General features: G+C 49.3%; 5 protein-coding genes and 1 long non-coding RNA gene across 8 annotated transcripts; 2 read left to right on the top strand and 4 right to left on the bottom strand.

Moving 5' to 3' along the window:
• The first annotated feature begins 80 nt into the window (after window positions 1-80).
• On the top strand, window positions 81-4,353 carry irf5 (interferon regulatory factor 5). Of its 2 annotated transcripts, XM_076044433.1 has the most exons (9): window positions 81-218; window positions 944-1,151; window positions 2,061-2,247; window positions 2,687-2,709; window positions 2,782-2,809; window positions 2,885-3,169; window positions 3,408-3,797; window positions 3,874-3,992; window positions 4,080-4,353. In XM_076044433.1, exons 2-9 carry the CDS (start codon window positions 978-980, stop codon window positions 4,266-4,268), a joined length of 1,395 nt encoding a protein of 464 aa, XP_075900548.1. In that variant the 5' UTR covers window positions 81-218; window positions 944-977; the 3' UTR covers window positions 4,269-4,353. The 2 variants fall into 2 exon arrangements, with proteins under 2 accessions (XP_075900548.1, XP_075900549.1); XM_076044434.1 differs by lacking the exon at window positions 944-1,151 and having other exon boundaries at window positions 92-218.
• A 272-nt stretch (window positions 4,354-4,625) lies between these two features.
• On the bottom strand, window positions 4,626-12,862 carry tnpo3 (transportin 3). The gene is made up of 22 exons (XM_076044431.1): window positions 12,561-12,862; window positions 11,849-12,049; window positions 11,701-11,774; window positions 11,464-11,620; window positions 11,219-11,362; window positions 10,958-11,133; window positions 10,348-10,486; window positions 9,963-10,109; window positions 9,770-9,877; window positions 9,594-9,685; window positions 8,495-8,634; window positions 8,224-8,415; window positions 8,054-8,145; window positions 7,905-7,981; window positions 7,563-7,623; window positions 7,345-7,485; window positions 7,106-7,222; window positions 6,634-6,885; window positions 6,151-6,318; window positions 5,960-6,072; window positions 5,545-5,645; window positions 4,626-5,124 (listed from the first exon to the last, which is right to left on the bottom strand). Exons 1-21 carry the CDS (start codon window positions 12,678-12,680, stop codon window positions 5,585-5,587), a joined length of 2,772 nt encoding a protein of 923 aa, XP_075900546.1. The 5' UTR covers window positions 12,681-12,862; the 3' UTR covers window positions 4,626-5,124; window positions 5,545-5,584.
• Window positions 12,863-13,751: 889 nt separating this feature from the next.
• LOC142900202 (calumenin-A-like) lies at window positions 13,752-16,878 on the bottom strand. 2 transcript variants are annotated; one of them, XM_076044361.1, is made up of 7 exons: window positions 16,724-16,878; window positions 15,696-15,930; window positions 15,257-15,450; window positions 14,710-14,876; window positions 14,579-14,639; window positions 14,193-14,389; window positions 13,752-14,106 (listed from the first exon to the last, which is right to left on the bottom strand). In XM_076044361.1, exons 2-7 carry the CDS (start codon window positions 15,911-15,913, stop codon window positions 14,002-14,004), a joined length of 942 nt encoding a protein of 313 aa, XP_075900476.1. In that variant the 5' UTR covers window positions 15,914-15,930; window positions 16,724-16,878; the 3' UTR covers window positions 13,752-14,001. The 2 variants fall into 2 exon arrangements, with proteins under 2 accessions (XP_075900476.1, XP_075900477.1); XM_076044362.1 differs by lacking the exon at window positions 16,724-16,878 and adding an exon at window positions 16,368-16,509.
• A 2,320-nt stretch (window positions 16,879-19,198) lies between these two features.
• On the bottom strand, window positions 19,199-21,169 carry atp6v1f (ATPase H+ transporting V1 subunit F). Its single transcript, XM_076044364.1, has 2 exons — window positions 20,903-21,169; window positions 19,199-19,675 (listed from the first exon to the last, which is right to left on the bottom strand). Exons 1-2 carry the CDS (start codon window positions 21,058-21,060, stop codon window positions 19,474-19,476), a joined length of 360 nt encoding a protein of 119 aa, XP_075900479.1. The 5' UTR covers window positions 21,061-21,169; the 3' UTR covers window positions 19,199-19,473.
• A 203-nt stretch (window positions 21,170-21,372) lies between these two features.
• On the top strand, window positions 21,373-22,089 carry LOC142900205 (uncharacterized). Its single transcript, XR_012928863.1, has 4 exons — window positions 21,373-21,571; window positions 21,695-21,798; window positions 21,881-22,001; window positions 22,072-22,089. It is a non-coding gene; the product is annotated as an uncharacterized LOC142900205 (long non-coding RNA).
• Window positions 22,090-22,580: 491 nt separating this feature from the next.
• On the bottom strand, window positions 22,581-24,804 carry LOC142900203 (ADP-ribosylation factor 4). Its single transcript, XM_076044363.1, has 6 exons — window positions 24,657-24,804; window positions 24,357-24,437; window positions 23,942-24,051; window positions 23,789-23,860; window positions 23,369-23,491; window positions 22,581-23,081 (listed from the first exon to the last, which is right to left on the bottom strand). The coding sequence occupies exons 1-6, from the start codon at window positions 24,721-24,723 to the stop codon at window positions 22,995-22,997; spliced, it is 540 nt and encodes a 179-aa protein (XP_075900478.1). The 5' UTR covers window positions 24,724-24,804; the 3' UTR covers window positions 22,581-22,994.
• Window positions 24,805-24,969: the final 165 nt, after the last annotated feature.

Here is a 24,969-nt window from a genome sequence, read left to right as displayed (position 1 = left end):
TCCCTTCCTTGTCGGGAGACTCTCGACCAATCACGTGTCCTATATGCATGTGACTAAACGCTTGTTCCGCTGAAACCTTTTCTGAAAGGAGGCGTCTCGAGCCTCGATGCGACAGGAAGACGTTGCGCCAAAATCTGAACGCTTCAGTGGCTTCACGTCTGAATAAGTGCGCGTCGCAAAGCGGGAGGGGATCAAAGAGCGAGTGACGACGGCACCAGGTGAGTCCATCATCATCATCATCATACACACACGCGCGCGCTGGTCTCATGACTAACTTCCTAAAAGTTTTCAGGAACCAACGTCTCGAAGTGAAATACTTGCGTGACGTCACCGCATCGCGACACCTTTCCTCCCTGCAATAATACAATGGGGCGATGCTTTTTAACTTGCGCGAGCTGAGCGCATCGCTCCCGGTTGCTGATTGTAAAAGTTTGTTTGCTGTTTTAAAGCCGAGTACAAGCAAAAGATGGTAAAGCTGCAATCACGCCGGCACATCAGCAGAACAGAAGGGAAAGTAGAAAACAAACGAGCGATTAACTCACCGATCAACCCGCAAACAGAGACGGACAGGAATGACCTGATGGTCAGTCTGGAGGTCCAGGAAGGGATGAACCAGCACCAAGACTTTCACAGGAGCCTCTGCGGGTCTAAATGAATGGTGTTGGTTCATATTTTGATACTTGGCTCTGACACCTGACTTCATTCTGATTTAGACAGTTGATGCCGTTGGATGAAGAGAAACACATGCTGTGTTTTAATCACACTTAGTCGCACAAAGTGTACAAACTGAAGGTCCTCCGCCGGTAATACAGTCTCAGTTCCGTGTGCGGTGTTTCTGTGTGCGCCTATAGCCGTAGTTTCGCGCAGCAGTCGGTGCCGACTGATTCAGCAGTGAAAAACATGATCTGATTGAAACTTTATTGACACCGACAACTTTTCCAAGGCAAATCTCAGAGTCGCTGCCGAGTCACGTGACCATGAGCGTGCAGCCCCGCCGGATTCGCCTGAAGCCGTGGCTGCTGGCGCAGGTGGACAGCGGCAGGTACCCCGGTTTACGCTGGATCAGCGGCGACCAGCGGCTCTTCCAGATCCCCTGGAAACACGCAACACGCCACACGCCCGCGTCCGAGGAGGAGAACACCATCTTCAAGGTGAACTCATGCAGGCAGGATCTGGCCAGCAGGGAGCGCTAAGTGTGTAATATTTGGGATGATTTGGAAAAAGAAACAGCGACACCAAGTGGTTACATTTCAGATTGCAGCGTCTTTCACCCTCTCTCCAACACCAGCTAGGCTGGACTGTCCACGCCAGGCTTCCTTAGAAATATGGCAGCTAACTGGGAGCAAGACCCTTATTACTCGATGTATATTCTTATATATTAATAGAACCGTTCTAAGGGTTATTTATTGTACTGCAATTATACACTTGTATTTATGTATTTATGGACAGTTTATTAAGTTTTTACCAATTTAAATTCATAATTCAAGCCAAATAGTACACACTGTACCTTTAAATCTCATTTGAAGATGGACAAACACCAGTTTTTCCTGTTGACAATTCTGAAAGTGAAAACAGGAAATAGATTCAGTTGAAGTGAAAAAAAAAAAAAAAAGTTCTGCTTGAAGCTGCTTCCTGTTCCCAAAAGAGGAACAACGAGCCACTTCCTGTTCTTGGCTCTTGGCTTGGTTTTTGTTAGAAAAAAAAAACAGAGCCTTTTTTTTTGGATGTTGTCCTGTCACTTGTTCTAAAAATGTCAATTCAGACTCAACGTTGGCTAATAGATCTCATTTCAAACAAAATCTTCAATTTTTATTAAACTGATTGATATGAGTGTGAGCCGTGAAATTTATATTGTGGTTTTATGTCTCTGATTTGAAAGAAAACTTCAGTGTGTTTTGGATGCAAATAAACATCCAATCGACCTCAATGTGCCATTACACAAATGGTAGTTTGATAGCTGAGCTTAGCATTAGTCTTGTGTGTGTGTGTGTGTGTGTGTGTGTGTGTGTGTGTGTGTGTGTGTGTGTGTGTGTGTGTGTGTGCGTGCGCGCGCGCGCCAGGCATGGGCCATGGAGACTGGTAAATATCAGGAGGGTGAGGACGAGCCCGACCCTGCCAAGTGGAAAGCCAACCTCCGCTGCGCTCTGAACAAAAGTCGTGAGTTTGAGCTGAAATACGACGGGACCAAAGATACTCCGGTGCAGGCGTTCAAAGTCTACGAAGTGTGCGATAAAAGTGGGATCGCAGGTGAGACGACCTCCTCGACGGTTGAGTTCCGTCCCAAGTGTGACCACACACCTGAACCTCAACAAGCGATTGGTAACTTTTCACTTCCAATAAAATAACGGTTAAGCCACCACTGAGAAGCAGGAACGACGCCGTCGTCAATCGGAACATCTGTCATTCATTTACCATTGTGAAATAAACAATTCCAAAAAATACAAATTGAATTAATCGATCTAAATTGGCAGAACGCAGGCAAGTGGTCTGACTGCTGCTCTCTTGAGATGCTCTGTGCCCAGAGACAATAGAAAGAAAAGTTGGAATATCTGATGCAACATGATAATATGTATACGACAATACAGATGAAAAAGTCTGCTCCACAAATTTAAAATAAATAAAGCATGACAAGATGAAGGTCAGTTTGACTTTCATGGATTTTTAACGGATCCGTTTGGTTTTTCAGAAGTTGCCGACGACGAGGATGAGGTGAGAATCTTCCAATTTTCCCATATTTTTCCCAGTGGAGGCAGACGATGACAGAAATGTCTTGCATTGCAGATGCCGAACATGATGGAACTGTCGATCAGTGAGTACGCAAAAGAGCAAACCGTCGTGGGCTGAGAGAATGTGGGTTTCAGTGGATGATGTCGTGTCCCATCAGACTCGGAGGTGGCCGAGCCGACCTCCAGCTACTTCGCCGCCTGTTCGCAGCTCAACCAGTTTGGCAGCGGCACCACCGCCATGGACGGGCTGTTCGGAGCCGCACCCGTGACCTCTGACCTCCAGGCTCAGATCCTGGATGGGAGCCGTTTCCTTGGTCCCGCGGGAGTCTCGGACCAGCTGGCAGACTTTGGTGCGCCCCCTCCTGTCACCATGGAGACCAGCAGCATGGGGTGCGTTCAGAACCAGCAACCCTGCAAGTACGACCTGCTGAGCAGTGTCCCTCGTGAGTAGGAACACACACACATGCACACACACACCTCAAGTTGGGTTGGTGATTGATGTCTCTGCTGCCACCTGCTGTTCATCGGTGGAACTACCTGTTGAACAAAAGGAGTCTCTGGGGACCGAAAAAAATATGTGCTCATTTTATTTAAATCTCTTTATTATTTGTTGACTGACTTTGATTCCATCGGTCGACAGTTTCTTCCTAAAAGCAGCTGGTTTCCTGCGTGTTGCCATAGTTACAGACCTGGACCTCAAGTTCCAATACCGGGGCCTGATGATGGGCTCCTTGACCGTCAGCAACCAGCAGGGCTGCCGTCTGTACTACGGGCACCTGCAGCCGAGCCCTCAACAGGAGGACCTGTTTGGACCCATGGGCCTGCAGCAGGTTCAGGTCCCCGGCCTCACCGGCATCCAGAACCACAAGCAGAAGATGTTCACGGAGAAGATCCTGGACGCGATGGAGCGCGGTCTGATTCTGGAGATCTTGGAGCAGGACATCTACGCCGTCCGCCTCTGTCAGTGTAAAGTGTTCTGGTCTGGACCCGGCGTTGAAGAAGCTGGTCCGCCCAACTCTTTGGAACGGGAGGAGCGGGTCAAGGTGTTCAGCCTCAACAACTTCCTCGAAGGTATCCAATCAGAGAGAAGCGTTCTTTTGCTTTAGCTTTCTTTTGGCCCTGTGCCGACCAGCTGTGGTGTCCGCAGGTCTGATCTCCTTCCAGAGAGGCGAAGCTCCGAAACCTCCACCCTTTGAGCTGTTCTTCTGTTTCGGGGAGGACTGGCCAGACAGGAAGCCCTGGGAGAAGAAACTCATCATGATTCAGGTGCATCTCCTCTGGCTTCACGGCTTCCTTCAGATTCTCCACTTCCTGGACGCCGATTCTAAGTGCCCTGCTTCCTGTTGTGTCCAGGTGGTTCCTGTGGTGGCTCGGATGCTGACGGAGATTTTCTCCGGAGAACTGAGCTGGTCCACCGACAGCATCCACCTGCAGATCTCCAACCCCGATGTGAAGGACCAGACGGTGGAGCAGTTTAAGGTGATTCAGAGGCTGCTGCAGGAGCAGAACATCCAGGGACCCTGGACCCCCATCGTACCCTGAGCTCCCCCTGGAGGCGAGGAACCTCCTGGGATACCAGACTGCGGAACCACTTCCTGTTTGCATTAAAGTCAGCTGCATATTTCAACATGGACCTAAGTGTCATTAAGACGTGTGTGTGTGTGTGTGTGTGTGTGTGTGTGTGTGTGTGTGTGTGTGTGTGTGTGTGTGTGTGTGTGTGTGTGTGTGTGTGTGTGTGTGTGTGTGTGTGTGTGTGTGTGTGTATTCTGCTAAACTTATGTTTTCTCACATGGTTGATCCTCTTAAGAACGAGGTGAGTGCAGGGTCAGGGGTCAGGGGTCAATCCATTGGTGGGCCAACAGGCCAGCAAGTGCGCAACCGGAACACTGACCACAAACAGTACTTTCACCTTTTTATTGTTTACAAGGCTACATCAGCGATGATGTCATGGTTCTCAGTCTCTCCGTCCGAGTTCACTCTGTCTTGCTTTGTGAAAAAAAAAAAACAACTAAAAGTCAACCAAAGTTAAAATGGTCAAAGGTGACGCCACATCCTCCAGCATCGGCCTTACCAGGCAGCCGCTCGGCCAGGGAGCATCATGGGAAATCTTGATATGGCACGACCACGTCCTCAAAAAAACCAAGCATCGTTCAAGCGACTAGTCCGACTGCCGCCGACTGATCCCGTGGGATGAGCTGCGTCAATCGTGCCTGCCCGCCCGCCCACCGGCTCCGCCCACCTGCCCCAGCAGCAGGTGAGGTCAGGGGTGGGGGTGGGCACTCCTCGGTCCTCCACGGGTTGCTCCGCCTTCTCGCCACCTCCTCCTCGCCACCGTCTACGTCCCCCTCCGGACCCTCGTCACCGCCACCTCTGATCATTGGTCAACAAAAGATTTCACCTGAAGAAGAAAAACAGACCATCAACCTAGTGGCAAAATAGAGACAGTGCAGGCGGAGAGACGAGCTGTGAATGTTTGCAGTGAAATTGCCTCGTCTGTCAGTAGGTGGCGCTGGCTAATAATAATAATAATAATAATAATAATAGTAATAATGATGATGATAATAATAATAATAATGGACTGGATTTATATGGCGCTTTTATGAAGCACTCAAAGCACTTTACATTGAACCCATAATTCATTCACACCACGTTCACACTGGTGCTGCTAAGCTACTGTACATGTCCTGGGCCAGACTGACAGAAGCGTGGCAGCCAATCACGGAGCCAGGTGTGTTCCACCACCATCAACAAGCTTCATTCTGTTTGGATGCTCAACCCGGTGCTAACTAACGGCTGGAGGTGTAGTTTCCATGGTTACCTGGTGCTGAGTCAGTAGTTTTCTGGTGTTGAGGGTGCAGCTATCGGAACAGCCGAGTGAACTCTCTGATGGCCCAACACACCTGCTTACACTCCTCGGCACTGCAGCACACAAAACATACAGCAACATGAATCACAAGCCAGTTTGAACTTTTAACAGATGAAGTGTGTCATAGTCGGAGATTTGAAAAAGAAACTGTGACATCAAGTGGTTACATTTCAGGTTGCAGCGTCTTTCACGTTCTCTCCCCCTCCCGAGCTCGCCAGTGAACTATGGTAGCCTGCCAGCACAAACCTGGATACCTCATGCACGTTCTTCTTCTTCTTCGTTGGTTTAATTGTTCCACACCAGGCTTCCTTATATGCTAGCCTGGTGATGCAAGATGGCAGCTAACTGGCCTGTAGGTGTTGCTCACCTGGTGACCTGCTTGTGGAAGTCGGTCAGCTGTTTGTGGGTTACGGTCACGGCTCCCCCTGACGTCTCCTTGGGCAGCCCCTTGAGGGCACTCTCCAGCCAGCGGCAGAAGGTCTGAGGGCGACAGGTGAGGTGAGTGGGCGGCGCCACCTGAGGGCAGGCGAGGGCGGCCGAGCGGCTCTGTATACTCACGGGTCTGTCGAACACCATCACCTCCCACAGCACCTCGGCCACGTCAGGAAGCGTGTACGGCGGCAGACAGAAGCAGCACGAGTTCATCAGCTGAGCAACCAGCTGCTGGCCGTGCTGCTCCATGGCCTGACCAATCAGCTGCTTCCTCAGCTCAAAGTCCTCCTCGTGCTGCAGGGACAAAATACACATCTGTCTCACTCAACACTCACTCCTGACCAGAGCGGTTGTGCAGATCTGCCGGCTAACTGGTGGAAGACCTGGAAAACCAGGAAGATCTGGAGAACCAGGAGAACCAAGAAGACTTGGAGAACCAGGAAGTCCTGGAGAACTTGCAGGACTAGGAGAACCAGAGAACGTGACCCCTGACACCTGAACTTCTTGTTGAAGACGACCAAGAAACCTTTCAGGCCAGAACTTCATCTCCCTCCCCCCGGTCTGAACCGGTTCCAGGTAAATGCAGAAGCCTGACGGCTGCGGACTCACGTCGTTGGCGACTCCGGTGTGAATCAGGTCACGCACAAACTTCATGACGCTGCAGTTGGCGTCCCGGTGGTCCAGCGAGGTGGCGGCGATGGCACACTGGATGATGTGGATGACAATGCTGCTGCTGAGCAGCGTGACGGGGCTCCGCTGGACAAACCTGGTGGCTAGTCGGAACAGGTCGTCCACGGTGTCGGGGTGGTTCCTCAGACCGTTCTGCTGCTCCAGCAGCTGGAAGGTCGGCATGCACAGAGCCTGGAGGAGGAGGAGGAGCATCATCATCACCAACATTACCTAAACTATCACCACCATCACCACCATCATCATCATCATCAACAACATCATCACAGCTCCACCTCGTGAGGAAACATCTCAGCCGTCACACAGGAAATACCTTCCACCAGTGCTGCCCCCTTCAGGAGGGTATGAGAGCAGCATGGCGGTGGCTCACCTGGACAGGTGAGTGTGTGCCTACCTGCAACATGTCCAGCAGCCCCTCCCTGCAGCCCTCCTCCATGCCATACTCATCCACCAGGATGCTGCCCAGGTACAGGAAGCAGGAGTGAGGATACACCTGGTACACACTCACCATCTGAGGACCACACACACACACACATGCATACAAACAAAGTGAGTCAAAGTGCTGAACCACTGTCCAGCACCAGGGGGCGTGGCCTGGCTACCCACACCACCCAATGACTCCAGTGGCCTCACCTGAGTGACCAGCGGCTGCAGGAGGGAGGCGGAGCCTTTGCCAACACATCGTACGGCGAAGCGGAGGCAGCGGCAGCACCGCTCCACGATCCTGTTGTCGGCCTGGTGGGCGTTGAGGGTCTCCGACAGGACGGGCCAGATCTAGGGGGGTCACATGAACTGACTCAGGAGGAGCCCTGGTGGTAAGGGATGGTACTGCAGTGCTCCACTCGTCTTACCTCCTGGATGACCTTCTGACACGGATGGGTCTGTCCATTCTCCACGATGGGGTTGGTGTGCCTGCAAACACAGAGGTCAGCGTCGGAGGTCCAGACCAGAGGGTCGGACCCTGAATCCAATCAGGAGGTCTGACCCTAAACCAGACTAGGAGGTCAAACAATGACCCTGACCCTAAACCAGACCAGAGGGACTGACCCTAAAACAGATCTCCTGACCCTAAACCAGGTCTGGTTTAGTGTCAGTGTTTGACCTTCTGGTCTGGAAGGTCTAGTTTAGGGTCAGTGTCCCTAAACCAGTCCAGTCCAGGAGATTTAAGCCTAACCCTGCCCAGGTGGACTCACCTGAAGATCACAGCCAGTCTGTCCAGCCACACCGTGGGATCAGCCGTTTTGCCGTTTGTTGGTTCTTCTGCAAGAAGCTGAAAAGACACAAAAGAGTTGAGACTGTCGGAAGGCTTAGAGGACGAACGAGCCAAGGAACCCAGACCCACCTTCTTCAAGGCCAGGACCTGGACTGCACACAGGTCACTGAGACACTCGGAGATCTTCTCCAGGGGTAGACGGGCCAAGACCAGAGCCGTACCTGCACAGGTGGGACAGACAGACAGACCTTTAGATGGCTGGCTGTGGTGAGGTGACCTTGCAGCGCAGGACCAAGTACCTTTAAGCAGGCCGACGGCGGCCTCGGTGGACAGGGCGAAGGAGTCAAGGGCGCGGGCAATGTCCAGCAGCCCCTGGAAGTGCTGGGCCATGTGGTCCCGGCACGCCGAGCAGATGTTGTGGATGGCCTTTGCAGCCGCCGACGCCAGGGGCTTCTCCCCGAGACCCTTCATCAGGTAGGTCAGCACCGGGTCTGGCAGCAGAACACAGCACAGAGTCAGAGCCACAGCAACCCACCGGACCTCAAAGATCAACGTTCTGGTGACCAGTACCGAGGAATCTGGGGTTCCTGTCCACCACCTCGCTCATCTCCCCCACCAGCTCGATGCTGGTGAAGCGAACCGCCATGTGGACGCTCTCAGGAAGGAGAACCACCTGCTGCAGGACCTCCGACAGTGTTGGGTTGTTTTCCCTGGAACACAGAAAGAAGCTCCCTCAACCAGGACGGCAGGGAAGTCTCTGGGAACATCTGCTCCCCCTGCTGCTCTTTGACACACCCACTATTATACATTCAGATCTATTTAAATTTAAATGTGATAACAATTCGATGTTTAACTACAAAACAATGTTTATTTATACAGGTACTACCCGAAAAATTAGAATATCAAGTAAAAGTTGTTTTATTTTGGCAATTTAACATAAAAGATGAAACCAACAAAAATTTTATTGAGCCATTCCATGCAAATTCTCTCTCTCAAGCAGTTCCTTGTTGTAACTTTGCTGATTGAGATTTTCAGCTTATTAAAACCACAAACCCACAAACTCAGAAAATTATTATAAAATTTGAGGGGTTTTTTAAGCTGCAAGACCTGATCAGCAAAATCCAAAGAAATAAAAACTTGAAATATATTGATTTGCATATTATTTGTTTATATAATATGTCAAATTCACCTTTTAAGTTGAATTGCAGAAATACAACAACCTTTTCAGGATATTCTAATTTTGTGGGCAGTACCTGTATATATATGTGATGCATGTCCTCCATTTCTATAGTTTAATTAGTTATTCATATATATATATTCATATCGATAGCTATATTCTGAGAGCGTTGTATGTATTTGGTGGTTTACCCTGCAGCTCACTTAGGCCCGTCTGCCACTCCGACTACTTCTATCACTGTCTCTCTCTCTACATTTTTTGTATTTCCTTCCCTATGGGCCAAAGCAGATGAGTGCCCTCTGCAGTCTGGATCTGCTCTTGGTTTCTTCCTACAGGGGAGTTTTTCCTGGCCACTGTCAGGAAAAACTCCCCTGTGGTTCAGTTGGTTTTCTCCTGATTGTAAAAAAGCGCTTTGAGACGCCTGTGGATGTGATTTTGCACCGTACAAATAAAAGTTGTTTGAACGAGGTTGCGGAACATGAGAAGACTCACGGGTCGACGCTCTTGGCGATGGCAGCCATGATGAAGAGGACGGCCTCCGTCACCTCCCATGAAGGGTTCCCGTCCTTCAACGTGGCGTACAGCTGAGGACCAACGGGGGGGAACACCAGTGTGAACACAGCAGGTCTTGATAGAGAACCAGACCGTGGAGGACGTGAGCTCCTCACCTGAGAGAAACACTCCATGGAGCCGACCAGGAAGATGACGTCCTTAACCAGGTCCGACACCCGCATCCGGAACTCCCCAAAGTCGTCCGTGTCCTCCGGGATTCCGTCCTGTCCGGGTGGAAAAAAACACACTCATGTCATGGGGGGGGGCGCAGAGGCTGAGGAGGCGGAGCTCGGGGGTCAGGTGACGTACGTGGTCTGGATCGAGCTGGCAGTGTCGGGCCAGGCTGTGGAGGAGCCTCTGTATGTACGGCCGGAAGATGCTGTGACGAGCTGCGTCATTGATCTTGTACAGATGTTCTCCCAGTCGGTACCAGAAGTTGAAGGAGATCTCCACCACCTGGTCAGAGGACAGGACAGGACAGGACACAACCTCACAACCCAGGAAGAAGGCGCCATTTCAGCCAGCAGAGGGGGTGGTGACAGGCCTGGCCAGCCACTGCTGCTGCTGCTGCTGCTGAACCTTCTCATCTCAACAACCAAACCAAGTCGAAAAACGGGAGGCTAAAATCAATAAATCCACAGCGGCGGCAGGTCGGCGAGCATCACTTCCTGTTGGCGCCTGCGACCAGTCCTACCTCGTACTGCGGGTGTCCCGCACAGATGAGCAGCAACTCCAGGGTCCGCAGGTCGCCCATACCCTGACCAGGGGTCCTGACCGTGGTCTCCAGGAAGGTCTCGCACAGCTCCGTGAAGATCCTGCAGTAGTTCAGCACCCTGGGGGACACGAGGGAGACATCATGTGACCTATGGCATCACACTCCGGAAGCAACTCCCCCTTCATCCCTCCCACACACACACCTGAGCCGCTCAAGATGGCTGCAACCTCAGGGCAAGAAGAAGCACTACTGCAGGTCTTTCCTACCAGCAGCCATCAGGCGGTACAACTGCACTCAAACTTTTCCTAAACACTACTTTTTATTAAGATGCAATAACACTAAATTGTATTCAATATTTTGTAAATCATCTGCACATAATCCAGCTGTCCATATAAATGTAAATATTTGTTTTTCCTTTCTTACTCTATAAATATTTTATTTCTTTATCTCCTTTTAATTAATTAATTGAAATTATTTTTTTCTTCTTCTCTTTGCACTGTATTTTCTCCCATAAGTAAATTTTAAAATTTCCCCAACGTGGATAAATATAGATATTCCATTCTATTCTATTCTTCAGTTGGGGCCTCACTTGTCCAGGTCTTCTCGGGCGACGGCCATGTGATAGGCTGTCTCCAATGTCACTACACCCTGGAACAGCTGCAGTGCCAGCGGCATGTTGGTGTCCACGTTCTCGATGGCGTACAGAGCCGAGCACACACAGTCCGAGGCCGCCTCGTGGAGGTTGGTGGAGGTCTCGTCCCTCTGCTACAGACAGGAGAACATGAGGGACATGGAGATGCTCACCACAACATGGACGCTGAAGCAGCAGCAGCAGCAGCAGAAGCCTCACCAGGACTTGGAAGAGAACCATGAGGAGCTGATTACTGGCCATGAAGTTACTGTCCAGGACGCCCAGGTTGAACCAGCTGCCCAGGCAGCGAAACACCTTGATCAACATCTTCTCATCATTCCCCGTCTTCTCCACACACACGGTCTGAAAGGCAAACAGCAGCAGTATGACCCTGGTCCACCACAACCTCAAACCCTAACCCTACAAAAATTGTCCCTCAGCTGCTGCGAGTAGGTGTGTCTGACCAGCAGCGTGACCACGGTGCTGGAGTAGTAGGCCAGGTCCTCAATGATCTCTGTTCTCCGATTGGCTCCTATCCTGAGGGAGCGACTGTGCACCTCCTCCGGCAGCACGGTGAGGATCTCCATGAGGAAGGGCATGGAGGTGACGTCGTTGTTGTACCTGAGAGGGGGACGCAGACACAGGGCATTAGCGTCAGCTGGATGCACGTGCCACTGCACTTTTCATCCAATGTGTCTTACTTTTCTATGAGCGTGTGAACGCATCCCTTCCAGGAGGCCATCTGCAGAGCCAGGTCGGCGATGGCTAGCGCCAGCTGAGACACAAGACAGGAGACATGAGAGCCAGTTGGCGGCAGGAAGTTCTCACACGGTTGGCAAGGCCGCTCACCTGCGTGACGATGATGGGTGACAGGTCTTTGAGGTTCTGGATGTGGCTCAGCAGGGAGTCTCGCAGTGCATTGTGGGACTCTGGCGGAAGCTCAAAGAAGGACGTCTGGATTTTCATCTTCATGGTCTGAGCCGCAAAGTAACACGACTCCACGTCCTGTTTGAGCTGCAGCAGCTGGTCGGAGATCTCCCAGGCGTACATCTGCGGGACGGGACGGCACGAGAGGTCACGTGACTCAGGGCACACACCACCACAACAAGTCAGGGACCGCTGGGGGTCCAGTCCGCCCCCTGCTGGGCGGAGGGGCGTCCACCATGTCTCACATTAGCAGCTTCTCAACAGATGCTAACACAGGCTAACGGAGTCAGCAATGTGAATGGCGGTGCCGGAAGTCAACCGCATACCTTTCGTCAGCCAACCGAACTTTGGACCGAACCGAATTTCTAACCGGAAGCGCCACGATCTGAATCGACGCGAGATGCAAACGAGGCTAAACACGCAGCTAACTCTGGCATCCGCTCATAATATCGCTGGTTAGCTTAGCGTAGCAGCACCGCTAACCTGTAGCTCCTCTGGGACTGCGCAGGCCCAGTGATGTTCCTTCACCAAAACATTTCGATGCATGAAACCGGCTCAGAGCCGCACGCCAAACCACACCAGGACCCTCCCGTCCACCGGGCTTTGGCTCTTCCGGCATCTCCCATTTTCTTACCGATCTCTGGAGCTCCCCGAGCCACACCGACGCTCGCTCCTTCCCGGCCGGGTCCGGGTCGTGGTACAGGGCCTGCACTGCCTGGTAGACCACGGCCAGGCTCGGTTTTCCCGCCTCCATGGCTCGGCTCAGATGCAGGGCAACGATAAGGCAGACAGAGAGGAAAAACGGCTGGGCTGAAAGAGTCTACACGGCCTGTGTGGCGACCGCCATCTCGCACAAGATTCCCGCGTCCGACCACAAACCACTCCGGCACGAAACACTGAATAGAACATTAGTTCCGACCCGTCCGCAGGGGAGCCGAGCGAGCGTTTTCCCTGAGAAAAACACTCGACGTGGTTTCCGGTTTAACAGAGCAATACATCCTGTTTTGAGACGACAATAGTGTTGGTTCACTCGAATGAACGAATTCAAAGAATCTCCGTCCGTTCATCATCTGCACTCGGCCCCTTGTTGAGAAGTTTGCTCTTCATACCCTTCTTTCTATCGGAACATTTAAAATTCTAGACGCAAACATCTGATCAGAATGTGCAACCAGGCTATCTTCCTGGATCATAAACGAATAATTATGGGTGTGTATTTTTTATTAGTATGTAGTATGCCTTTTTTTTTCTAGAGTGCGAATTTATATAGAAATGTGACACATGGACGATATGGAAATTATCTGGCTAAAAGTGAGGAAGGACATAGTAAATCGCATCATGAAGACAGACTGTTAAGGAGGTTTGAAGAGTTTCCGGTTTGAAAAGGATGCAACGAAGTACTAACAATTTGCATTCTACCGTTTAGCCAGCAGGGAGCGCTAAAGTTGGTTGCAAAAGTTAGTTGCTGTTGTTGACTTGCTGTCAGTAAAGAAAGAAGGCCAAAATTCACACTGTTAAAAACTGGTTGTATTTTTTTTTTTTTTTTACTGGTCTAAATCCTATTTAAATAATTTACAAAATTAATGAGCCATTTGTCTGATTTTGTTTAATTTTAATGAAAATGGCCATGGTCAAGTTATGGGCGTTAAGTCTATCTATCTATCCATCTATCTATTCATCTATTCATCTATCCATCTATCCATCCATCCATCCATCCGTATGTATGTATGTATGTATGTATGTATGTATGTATATTTTGTTTCTTAAGCAAATTAAAATAGATTGATTACAGTTTTACCATCACAAATAAAAACATATTGAAACTAAATTCAGCTCAGATTTTTTTTTTATTGAGAAACAGAATATAAAATCAGTCCAGCCTCAGGACTAAAACATGGCAAATTATTAAAACAAACCTTCAAATGTTTCCCATCTTTAGTTTGCAGGTTGAGGTGAGTTCAGAAGACAACAAAGAACCACAAACCAACTGGATGAAATTAAAACAAACTGATGAAACCAGTCTAGAGCTCTGATTGGCGCTGGAATAAATTATTTTCTCAACCAGAATCTAGTCCAGTCTAGAACTCGTCATGTCGAAGTAAAACCTCACCAAAGTCAGTCGCCTGACTGCCCACAAACACCTCGTGGCTGTCCAGGATTTCCTGTTTGCTAAGTCTTCCATCCTGCAGGGGGCAAAAGGCACAGCTGGTTAAAAGGTGACAGGTACGCACATAAACAGCTGGCTGGTACAGCAGAGCTGATGGTGCACCTGGTTGGCGTCAGACTGGAGCAGGAGGTGTTTGGCTTCGGCTTCAACGTGGTCGTAGTCAGATGGAAGAATCCAGTCCATCGTCTCTTCTTTGTCCATCTTCCCGTCGTGGTTCTTGTCCCTGAACTCAAAGAACTGCTGACGCTCCGTGGCCACCCAGTCCGGTTCCTCGCCGCCCTCTGGGTTGTACATGTCGCCTGCAGGAAAGAGTAAGTGCCACAGCTCAGGACCAAGAACTTAGAACCTTGGTGCCCTCAGATAGGAAGTGCATGGTGCCCTCAGATAGGAAGTGCATGCTCCCCTCTGACAGGAAGTGCATAGTGCCCTCAGACAGGAAGTGCATAGTGCCCTCTGACAGGAAGTGCATGGTGCCCTCAGCTCCTTACCGATGTACTCCTGCAGGTCGATGAGGCTGTCCCCATTCTTGTCAATATCTTCAATGGTTTCCTGTCAAGAAGCCAGAGCTCAGGCACACAGCAGCAGGGGACTGGGTGACGCAAGGTGAAGACCTGCTCACCTGCACCACGATGTCCTTCATGTGGTCGTGGTCCTCAGGGTGCAGAAAGGCCGTGAACTCCTCCTTGTTCGCCAGCATGTCACTGTTGGTGTCTGCCGCCCGGAAACGTCTCTCGTCCCTCCACATCATGCGACTGTAGTTGTACTGCGATTCTAGGGGCGGGTCCTCTGTTGGCAGGAGCCAATCGGAAGGTAGGTCAGAGCATTTACTTATTTATTTGTACATCATGAATATAAGAGCAATACAAAATAATTCAGATTGAAAAAAAATACATGGTGGATGCCTTAAACTCTGACATCAGCATTTTAACCAACACATTAATGAATCCATCAAGAGTTTGAACACCCTGCTTTTTGTGTGTTTTTATAATAGCATAAAAAAGATGTCAGCGCTTTTCCACTGGCTGAAGATAAGTATTATCCAAAATGATCAGGAATTGCAAAAGAATGAAAGGCCAAAAATCTCCAAGATACCAAAAACTAGTCCAGCTGCCTGAATTTTGCGCTCCAGACTGTGAGGACCTGCTGGTGGAGTTTCAGCGTTTTACCCAGGTAGCTTCCGTAGGTGACGTTCTTGTACTCGTCCCAGCTGATCAGCCCATTGCTGTCCGTGTCAAAGTCACTCCACTGGCGCTGGACGCTGTCGTACACGTGTTTCCGCTGCACCACCTTGATCCAAAGCTTCAGCTCCTCTTCGGACACAAAGCCATCATTATTGTTGTCTATTTTATCCACGATGATGCTGCAGAGACAGAAAGACAACTTGAGGACTGAGGAGGAACTTGAAGCGGATCTCCAAGCAGAACCTCTGGAAGTGTTTCTTTATTACGGAGAAAAGCAAACGATGTTGTTTCCTTTGGTTGACAACCATGTCAACATTCTTTCAAGGCAAATAAACTTGGAGCTTGTCAGTGTCAACTGGGCAAAACAGCCCTAAACCTGTTGGTGGAGTTGAAGTCTGAGGTCCACCAGGGACTCAAAACTCACCTCAGCCTCCGTCTGCTCTCCTCTGGGGTGAGCTGGTCAAAGGTTTGGGCCTCGTCGTGACCCAAGAAGGCTTCGTGGTCGTAGTCAAAACTCTTCTTGTCATCGTGCTCCAGATTGCTGAGAGCTTCTTCCTCGTGGACGCGACTCTTCTTCTCTGTTGGTTTGCTGCTGCCAAAGATGACGCAGAGGACAAGACACGCCAGTGTGGGTCGGATCATCGTGGGTTTGGTCACACCTGAAACAATGAGGTATGTGAGACCAAAGTCCAGCAGGTGACCAGCACAGTGACAGCCTGGAACACACTGACTTCATTCAGGTCCATTCACAGTCTGAAAAAAATCTTTTCCCGACTTCGGATTTATATAAAAAAAAATCACAAAAATGAAAGTGAGAGGTCTCATCAGAAATCAACAGTCATATTGTCCTAAAGAGGGATACAACCATACCACTTTTTTTAAAAAAAAATTTTAAAAACTTTTTTAACTACTCGCCGATACTGAGTACTTAATAAGGCCATTACACATTATAGAACAGTATACAGATGTTCTGTTATTTGAACAACATTCCTCAGCATGTTTTTCAAGTTTCACTGTGCGGTACAAAAACAAATTTAACAAAATTGTCACATACATACACATACATATACAACTGGTAATCGGAATACCATTTTACCAGTATGAGTAGAGTACTCAACCCCAGTATTGGTACTGATACCTGATACTGGTATCGGTACCAGCACATCCCTAATCGTAAACTCTGAAGGCTAGTTGGTTTAATTTCCTATTAGTATTCAACACTTGATGTCTTTGTGTTCCAGCTCCAGTAGCAGAGATCCTAACCCAACTCATCAGTGGTGCTTCTACACGGTTCCTTCAGTTCGGTGAGCTTCTAATTCCTAATAGAACCTCTTGTATCGTCTTTTCGGCCCACTTCAAAGTAAAGACGAACGACAGACACGCCGCCCCGCCCACCACCACCATCCCCATCCCCATCCCCGCTTGCACCCGCATAGGTGCACGCGCGCTTACCTGCGAGCCTCCTGGAGTGAGTTCAACCTGCGGGCTGCGGCCGCTTCCTGCCCGCCGACCGTCATGTAGCCAGAGCAGTCCTGCATCACTTCCGCCCGTGTGTCCCCGCCGCCGACCCGCCTCCGATTTGATTGGTCCACTTCAGCACGCGCTCGTGTTTCTTTGACGACGTCACCACTTTCGGCCGTCGTACTCTGTTTTCATTGGCCTCTGGCTTCGCACGGACGAATGGTGGTGGTCCGCGGGCAGAGAGGAGGCCGCCGGGCCACGCCCCCAGCGCCACGCCTCGTAACCCCGCCCCCTGCCGTGCCACGTCCTCAGGAGGAAGGTCCTGGAGGAGGACGATGAGAAGCCTCCTCCTACCAGTAGACGATGATGATCAATTAGCCAGCAGCCGGCTCAATCCGTCCGTTCATCAGAATAGTGTCATTCATTGATGACAAACTCACTCGGCAGCCGTCAGAATCGTTTTATTGATTTATTCATTTCACGCAACTGTAGCTCATCTGTGACGTTTGGTGATTTTTACAGACAAACAAAGTGCTGAAACATCTGGAGACCGCCTGCTGTCCTCAGGCCAGACGATGACATCATCATCCATCACTTCCTGCCAAAGCCCTCGGAGTCTTTGGTAGAGGCACCCGCTATCTCGTCGCCGTTCTGTAGTTTGTTGGCCAGGATGCTCAGAGCACAGGTGGACACGCGGCAGCCAACGGGCGGCCTGGGGAGGACGCAACAGGTGAGGCAGGCGGATCAGAACCACAGGGTCAGGAGTCTGTCCAGCCTCGAGCTGATTGGACGGGAAAGACTGATGGACCAAGCAGTTAATACGTAGATTTGTTGTACATAGATTGATTTGAGTGTTTTCGTAACCACTGTATAGTTTGTTTTTTGTACTGTTTTTTGTTTTGTTTTTTACTGCTGCAACAGTGTACTTTCCCAATTAGGAGGCTCGAGTCGGCTCAGTGAGTCATTCATTCACCTTTTCCGAGTCAACCAGGACGACTGGTTTTGATCAACACCGTCAAACTTGCTCGTCCCTACATTTCTGACAAAGATTCAATCGCTGCCATGCCTCTTTTGACTCCTCGCCCCCGGACAGAGCGGTAAATCTGGCTAACAAGAGGAGATGGGGGGGGGGAGTCACTGTGAAAAACATGAAGGTGTCGTGACTTCACTCACAGACCGTAACGAAGAACACTTCCCCCGCTGAAGGTTTGTATCTCGTAGCTGCAGACAAAAGAAAAGAATTCGTTTTCACACAAGTTTTTATGGCAGTGCATTGCATTCACTAGATAAAAAAAAATAAGCACCTTATCTCATAATAACAAGAAAAGATCTCCTAATTATAAGATAAAATAAAGAAAAAGAAAACGTCTGACGTCTAACGCTATCACAGTTAAATGCTATTTCTACGTTCTTGGTTTGAGAAACTGGGAAATACTTGCATTTCTTCAAACTGAGGATGCTATTAATATTAGTATGTCAACACTGCACGGGCATCTCAAATGGTTCTGTGAAGGTGGAAAGCCCAGTTTGTCTGACGTGCTGGATGTCGCTCTCATTTCTGCAGAAGCAGCTGAATGAACATGGATACAAATTCATTCAAATTCATACTCCTGATCTCATGATTACAAGATCTTTTCTCGAAATTATGAGATCCCGATTTCGTCATTACAAGATAAGGTGCCTTATTTTCTTTTTTTATTATCCAGTGAAGGCAATGCGGTTCCGTAAGTTTCACACAGCAAAGAATAAAAAACATGCAAGACTGATTCTGACTGAAACTTTACTCAGAAATGATTTTATTCCCCCCCCCCCGAACGTTGTGATACTGAAACTGACTGAGAATTTACAAAGTTGATCGTGATTGTGACATCAAAGAGGTGTCAGTGACAGTGAATGGAGGTGCGTTTGAAGGAGAGCGGGAGGAATCAGGCTCACCTGGTGGAGTTCAGCAGGTCGTCGTTGCTGTCGCTCAGCTGTGTGGCGTTCGGGGGCAGGCTGCTGCAAACAGGGAACAGACGTGGCACTCACCAAGTGTTTCACAGGGTTTTGGAGAAGATCTTCTGGATCTTCTCCTCTGCTCTCACCTGGACTCCGGCAACGAAGGAGGAAGTGGGCTGGCGGAGACACAGACCAGCGCCGCCATCAGCGTTGGAGCGAAGACGAGAAGGTGCTTCATGGTCGGTGCTCCGGTTCACTGTGTGTGGGCGGGTGTGGCCTCGCACTCCACTTATAGTGACACTGGGTTTAAGGTCATGTCAGCATCAAACATCTCCTGACAGCCTGAGGGTCAGCTCCACGGTTCTCACCGCTTCAGTGTTTACACGTCCGTCAGACTGAAGGTCGGTGAACCTGAACGGCCCATTAATCACATGACCACCTTGTACAGGCGGCAGTGGAACCTTCAAACACCGTATGATGTCACCTGAGATGAGTCCCTGTTTCGGAATGAATCTCTGGAAACCGGCGTTGTCGCTTCACAAAACCCTTTATTTTCTTCAACATCACAAGAAACACAAAACTGGGATCACAAGACGTTCACACAAACCACGGAAAACTCAGCGTCCACATCAGCACCATCACATCAGTCACATGACAGTGGCTCATCTTCACTTCCTGAAAAGAAGCTGGTGAGCACAACATTTTACACACACACCAATAATAAGTTACATCAATGGACAGGAAGTCAGGGACGGCCGTCTGCCACAATGCCACCCGCTGGCTGTGCCGCGTTTGGACAGTTTTTATCGGAAGTCCTCGGCGGAGAACATGCCCTTAGCCCGGCGCAGGATGGAGTCCTTGGAGGCATCGTAGGGATGCTCTTTGGACGGGATCTCCAGCACGGCCGGGATGGACTGCATGTGGGCGTCGATGGCGTGGCGGATCATCTCGGCAATGAACTGGTTGATCAGGATGATACCGATGTCGTTCCGCGCCAGGAAGCTCCTGATGGTTGGAGACACACATTAAGAGGCGGGAAGACAAACCAGGTTCGAGACATCGCAAGCAGCTGCGGTTCCATGGCAGTTTTTCGCAAAATGAAGACAATTTTTTTTTTCCCCAGCAATTGCAAACGCGATTTGCAGGCGTTTCCATTGAATGGTGTGAAGCGCAGAAGTCGTAATTCTGGTATTCTCGTGTGAATCTGCGTTTCGATGTTGTTTGCTGTCAAGAGTGGTAGTTATATTTTTCTCTTTGATGACTTGTGAAAAATATTCTGTCCCCTCCTCCGTCCAATCATAACGCGCCATTTTCACTGGTCACGTGACCCCGTACGTCACGTCCGCTGACGTGTAAAGGTGAAAAAAGTGTTTCCATGACACTTCTGCGATATACCTCTACATGGATATGTCTGGGAAAAACACACCTCATCAGAGAGTCAAAACCTTTTAGCGATGTTTGAGAGGTTTTTCCAAGTTTAGGTGTTTCCAAGACCAGTTTTTGATTGCCATGTTTAGGTTTTGCGCAACTCTAGGGGTCATGGAAACGCAGCAAGTGACGCCTCCTCAAGCAAGAAGGAAATAAGCCCAACAATTCGCAGGGTTAACGCTTAGCATCAACATAGCCCAACCCTTTATCCAGGCTTCTGCCTCAAGAACGCCCCCCTCTGGCTGCCTATAAGTGGTGGACCAAGCCAGGGATCTGGTTGAGATCCAAGTCTAGTTGTGAATACTTTAAATCTCCAATCCATTTAAAATAAAATAAAATAAATAAATAAACAGGCACTTTTGAAGGACACAAAGGTTCTACGGAGACAAAGTATGGGAACAAACACACTGACTAACTCTCATGTCGGTGTGGCGTCACTGTCACATGTTCCAGTAGCTGCAGAAAATGTCCGATGCGAAAAGTGATCAACACTGAAGATGGACTATTGGTTCAGCAGCCTTTTCAACAACAAAATAAACGTCACATCGATGTGACGTCACTTTTCTGGAATCCGGTGACGTGTTTAGGCTCTCATCTTTGTCAAAACTGTCAATTATTTTATGTATTAACGATTTCGGGTTTAGGAACCAGTCTGAGTGTGTGGTGAAAGAGGGAGATAAACAGATGGCGGCTCCTACTTAGAATATAATAGAATAGAAGGCCTTTCTTCATCCCACAGTGAGGAAACGTGCATAATTACAGCATCTGTACAATGCAAAAAGATGGATTATATGAATGAATTACTTGAAGGTCTCTTCTATCTCCGTGATGCTCGTGTCCTTCTCCACCACCAGGAAATTAGGCTTCCGGTTCTTGTTGAGTTCGCCGACGCCACCGAGCAGGAAGCCCGTGCACGTATCCTCGTCCCCAATAACGGCGATTAATTTCCCGCGGCCGGCCATCGCGAAGCTTCAAGTGACGCAGGTTTCGGAAAGAGAGGCGACAAACTGCTGCTAGCTGACGGAGGCTAAGGTCATGTGACAGTCAGCTGACCACACCAACACTTCCGTTTCGTTTTGCTAAACGACTGTAGTCAGAGCGCCCCTTGTGCTGACTAAAGGGTTCAAAGTTATGTTGTCGATGTAGTGTGAATATCTTGTTTGCTCATTCTTAGCCTATACATAATTTTATTTTATTTCTGTATTTTTATTTTTAAATGAATATAGGCTAAAAAATAAATAAATAAATAAATAATAAAAAAAAAAACTTATCCTGTGTCGTTGCTGTAAATGTAAATTTCCCCAATGTGGGATTCATAAAACGCCCATCCGTCAGCTGCTGCCCATGTCCGACAGTACCTGAAGCTCTCACGGGGATCACGTGAACCCTTGAGTCGGAGAAAGACGGAAATGCTGACGGTGTTCCGTCCGTAGGAGAACCAGGAGAGGAACCAGCACCAGAACCAGGAGAATGGTGCGTTCACTTGCTCTCTGTCTGTCTCTCCTGATTGACGCGGTCCAACCGCCCCGTGTGCCGTTAGCTCACAGTGCTAGCTAGCTGTTAGCCAGTGAGCTCACCGAGCCGTGTTGTTTTCAGACCACCGCCGCGCTGACTGCGGGACTGGAGCGGATCCCGGATCAGCTCGGCTACCTGGTGATCAGTGAGGATGGAGTCCTGGCGGTTAGTCCTCCAGCTGCTGGGTCAGGCCAGCCAATCAAGTTTATATAAAATATAATACTGTTTTATTGTGTGGAGCTCATTGGAGATTGATGCGATGAACAGTCTGCAGGGGAGCTGGAGAACGATGAAAACACCGCAGCTGTGATGATGCAGATGGTCCGAACGGCGAGTCGGTTCAGACTCTCTGGATCAGCGGATCAGCCTCCCTTCAAACGCATGTCAGGTGAGTCGCAGTCACTCAGCGACAGGTGAGCGGCTCACCTGAACTCACCGGCGGTCTCTTCTCTCCTCAGTCATCCTGGAGGACTTCGTCTATGCCGTGACGGTTTCCGGTCAGAAAGTTTTTGTCGTCAAACGTCAAAACAACCAGCAGGAACCAATCAGTGTTTAGGGATGGACGCGACGCAGCACGAAGTTTTGTTTGTACTGTTTGTTCAAAATAAATGTTTCTCTTCGATGATTAGCTTGTCAACGTGGTTATCAACGATCAATAATTGTCCGTGTTGTGCGAGAATCGATCTGAGAGCTGATTGGCTGAGATTGTTTAAGGTCCTCAGGAGGAGTCACGTAGTTCACCGGGTGCTGAGTGCGCCGGAAAATTAGACCACAGCGCCTCCTAATGTCCGAGCCTTTGACTATTGACATGTCATAAATCATCAAAAGATGCCGTGGAACGTTTAACTTTATCTTATCGACACAAAAGAGAAGGAAAGAGATTTTGAAGACAACTTTTCACACTTTACAGAAGAACTCATGATCAGTGACACTATGACACTGTTGATATGAAAATTAATCGGGAAGCTGGAGAAGAAAAAAAAAATTTATTGCATCAACGTCTGGTTCTTCACATCGTTTAGGAATGAGACCTTCAAGGTCTGATGTTAAATCAGACATCACACCACCAGGTAACTGTAACGGTACACTTAATATGAAAGAAATCCCACCCCTTCAGAAAATGTGGTCACATGATTCAGGGTTAAAACATGCTGAATTAAAAAAAAGAAGAAAAAAAAAGAACAACTAAGAAACGCCTGCTAGAGGAATGCAGGGCTGATGGGGAATCAGACTGAGCTCAGAGTCCATGACATCACTTCCTGCTACAGATATTTATAATTTAAAAATGAACAGACAGTCTCTCAGCAGCTCCTCTTCAGCCTGTACACAGCAAGTTCACGTGATCCTTCAGTGACTTGCTTCCTGTTTCCCGTCAGCAGCTCTAACGTTTGGACAGCTCATTGGACAGCCAGTCCAGGCCCTCGTACAGACCTGTGCCCTGAGTGGCACAGGTGGCCTGGGCATACACCTGTGGGCAAACAAAGAGACAGGTGACGCAAGGACACGTACACACAAGTAAAACCACAAAGTGTTAATCACACACAAGTCAATAGCCAATCAACAGCAGTGCTGTGGGAGGGGCCACAAGTGTCACGTCAAGTAAACGCAATTGTAATACACTGAATGTCCTGCAGGAGGAGCACCTCGCGTAAAGTTCAGACTGATTCTGGATGACATGCAGTGTGTCCCAACCATAGGCACCCAATGGGAACTGTGTGTGTGTGTGTGTGTGTGTGTGTGTGTGTGTGTTCTTACATTTCGACGCATGCTGTTCAGGCCCAGCTTGTCTGTCAGCTCAGAGACCCCCATGGCGTTGGGGAGGTCCTGCTTGTTGGCGAACACCAGAATGATGGCGTCCTTCAGCTCGTCCTCCTGGATCTGCACGACACACCATCATGTGACTGATGACATCACACAACCCGAGAAATCGAGTGGCGCCACACAAACACCGCCAGAAGACATCAACGTTCACACTCATCTGCATCAACTTAGCCCAAGCGAATGCTTCTCAGGGTTCACAGCTAGAAAAGAGCAACTCTCATATTGTTTTTTTTGTGTGCGTGTGTTTCGGGCAGACTGAGGGGGTGTGGCTGTTCCGAGAACAGCTGTTCTACACAAACATGACTTGTGTTGTGCTATGCAGGAAATAAAATGAGCCTCCTGTTGTTAACTCACCATCTTTTTGAGCTCCTCGGCCGACTCTTCCACACGCTCTCGATCATTGCTGTCCACCACAAAGATCAGACCCTACGAACAAACGAGCACAGACAGTCAGAACCAGGACAGATGGTTCCTCTGAAGGTCCTGGTCCTGGTGTTGGTCCTGTACCTGTGTGTTCTGGAAGTAGTGTCTCCACAGAGGTCTGATCTTGTCCTGACCACCAACATCCCAAACTGTGAAACAGATGTTCTTGTACTCGACCGTCTCAACGTTGAACCCTGAAACACAAACATTGTTTCCATCAGTGTGGAGACGATCTGCAGAGTGATGGATGAGCTCTTTGACTCTCAAGGCCCTTTGCAGTCACAGTTGATTTGATCATGAGCTGAAGTCAGAGCTTCTGTCGTCTAATGTTCGTATAGGAGTTCAGTTCAGAATACTTTATTAATCCCTGAAAGACGATTCACTTTACAATCACCTGTCCATAGCAGAAACACAACAAGACAAGACAAGGCAACACGACGATGCAGGATAAGACAAGAGATATCAATAACACTGACACCAAATGCGCTCGGTTCTTTACCGATAGTCGGGATGGTGGTGACGATCTCTCCGAGCTTCAGTTTGTATAGGATGGTCGTTTTTCCAGCTGCGTCCAAGCCGACTGAAACAGACCAAACGACAGTTAGCAGCCGTTAGCATTAGGGATTAAGCCGACCGAGTCTGACGGCTGAACGGAGAAAACCCAGCCGATAGAAGGTCGCTGACAGGCGTCAAAGTCCCCTTGACGAACAGCGGACCAGGAGTTTGGAGATCAAGGCGATATTAATGAGTGAAGATGCTCAGTTAGCCCGCTGCTAGCCTAGCCTAGCCGGTAGCTCACCCATCAGTATCCTCATCTGCTTCTTCCCGAACAACCGGGTGAACACGGAGGAGATCGTCAGACCCATTTCAGCGGTGATGTCCCGGTTCTGCTGCCGGGTTCTGGAGGCGGGACGGGGGTATGTTTGCCGGGTTGGACCGTCCGGTGGGCGCAGCTCTTCCTCAGTGCCACGTCCAGGCCAACGCGGAACAATTGACGTCACGACTTTGAATTAACTTTATTGACATTTAAAGGGCCATTGACACGCCTAAGAACAGGTGGGAGAGCAGCGTTTCAGCGACTCGAGAACGAATCACACACAATGTCAAACCTG

Source organism: Nelusetta ayraudi, unplaced genomic scaffold (genome assembly GCF_046127955.1).
Source record: "Nelusetta ayraudi isolate G7.1 ecotype Tasmania unplaced genomic scaffold, CSIRO-AGI_Nayr_v1 ptg000079l, whole genome shotgun sequence".
In the NCBI taxonomy this organism is placed as follows: Eukaryota; Metazoa; Chordata; class Actinopteri; order Tetraodontiformes; family Monacanthidae; genus Nelusetta; species Nelusetta ayraudi.
Note: the sequence above shows the minus strand (reverse complement) of the source record. Positions and strands in the feature narration are given on the sequence as shown.

Bases quoted from the DNA above. Each gene is read 5' to 3' on its own strand.
- LOC142900202 (XM_076044361.1), bottom strand. From the start codon at position 15,913: ATGATCCGACCCACACTGGCGTGTCTTGTCCTCTGCGTCATCTTTGGC. The intron at 15,451-15,695 runs GTGAGTTTTGAG...CTGTCTCTGCAG, and splicing joins GAGAGCAGACGGAGGCTGAG to CATCATCGTGGATAAAATAG. The intron at 14,640-14,709 runs GTGAGCAGGTCT...GCTTCTTGACAG, and splicing joins TGAAGGACATCGTGGTGCAG to GAAACCATTGAAGATATTGA.
- tnpo3 (XM_076044431.1), bottom strand. From the start codon at position 12,680: ATGGAGGCGGGAAAACCGAGCCTGGCCGTGGTCTACCAGGCAGTGCAG. The intron at 8,146-8,223 runs GTACTTGGTCCT...CCACCTGTGCAG, and splicing joins CGCCGTCGGCCTGCTTAAAG to GTACGGCTCTGGTCTTGGCC. The intron at 7,223-7,344 runs GTGAGGCCACTG...TGTGGTCCTCAG, and splicing joins TGCAGCCGCTGGTCACTCAG to ATGGTGAGTGTGTACCAGGT.
- irf5 (XM_076044433.1), top strand. From the start codon at position 978: ATGAGCGTGCAGCCCCGCCGGATTCGCCTGAAGCCGTGGCTGCTGGCG. The intron at 2,248-2,686 runs GTGAGACGACCT...TTGGTTTTTCAG, and splicing joins CGATAAAAGTGGGATCGCAG to AAGTTGCCGACGACGAGGAT. The intron at 3,170-3,407 runs GTGAGTAGGAAC...GTGTTGCCATAG, and splicing joins CCTGCTGAGCAGTGTCCCTC to TTACAGACCTGGACCTCAAG.
- LOC142900203 (XM_076044363.1), bottom strand. From the start codon at position 24,723: ATGGGTCTGACGATCTCCTCCGTGTTCACCCGGTTGTTCGGGAAGAAG. The intron at 23,492-23,788 runs GTGAGTTAACAA...TGTGTCGTGCAG, and splicing joins CCGAGGAGCTCAAAAAGATG to ATCCAGGAGGACGAGCTGAA. The intron at 23,082-23,368 runs GTAAGAACACAC...GTTTGCCCACAG, and splicing joins TGAACAGCATGCGTCGAAAT to GTGTATGCCCAGGCCACCTG.
- atp6v1f (XM_076044364.1), bottom strand. From the start codon at position 21,060: ATGGCCGGCCGCGGGAAATTAATCGCCGTTATTGGGGACGAGGATACG. The intron at 19,676-20,902 runs GTAATTCATTCA...TCCAACCATCAG, and splicing joins GAGATAGAAGAGACCTTCAA to GAGCTTCCTGGCGCGGAACG.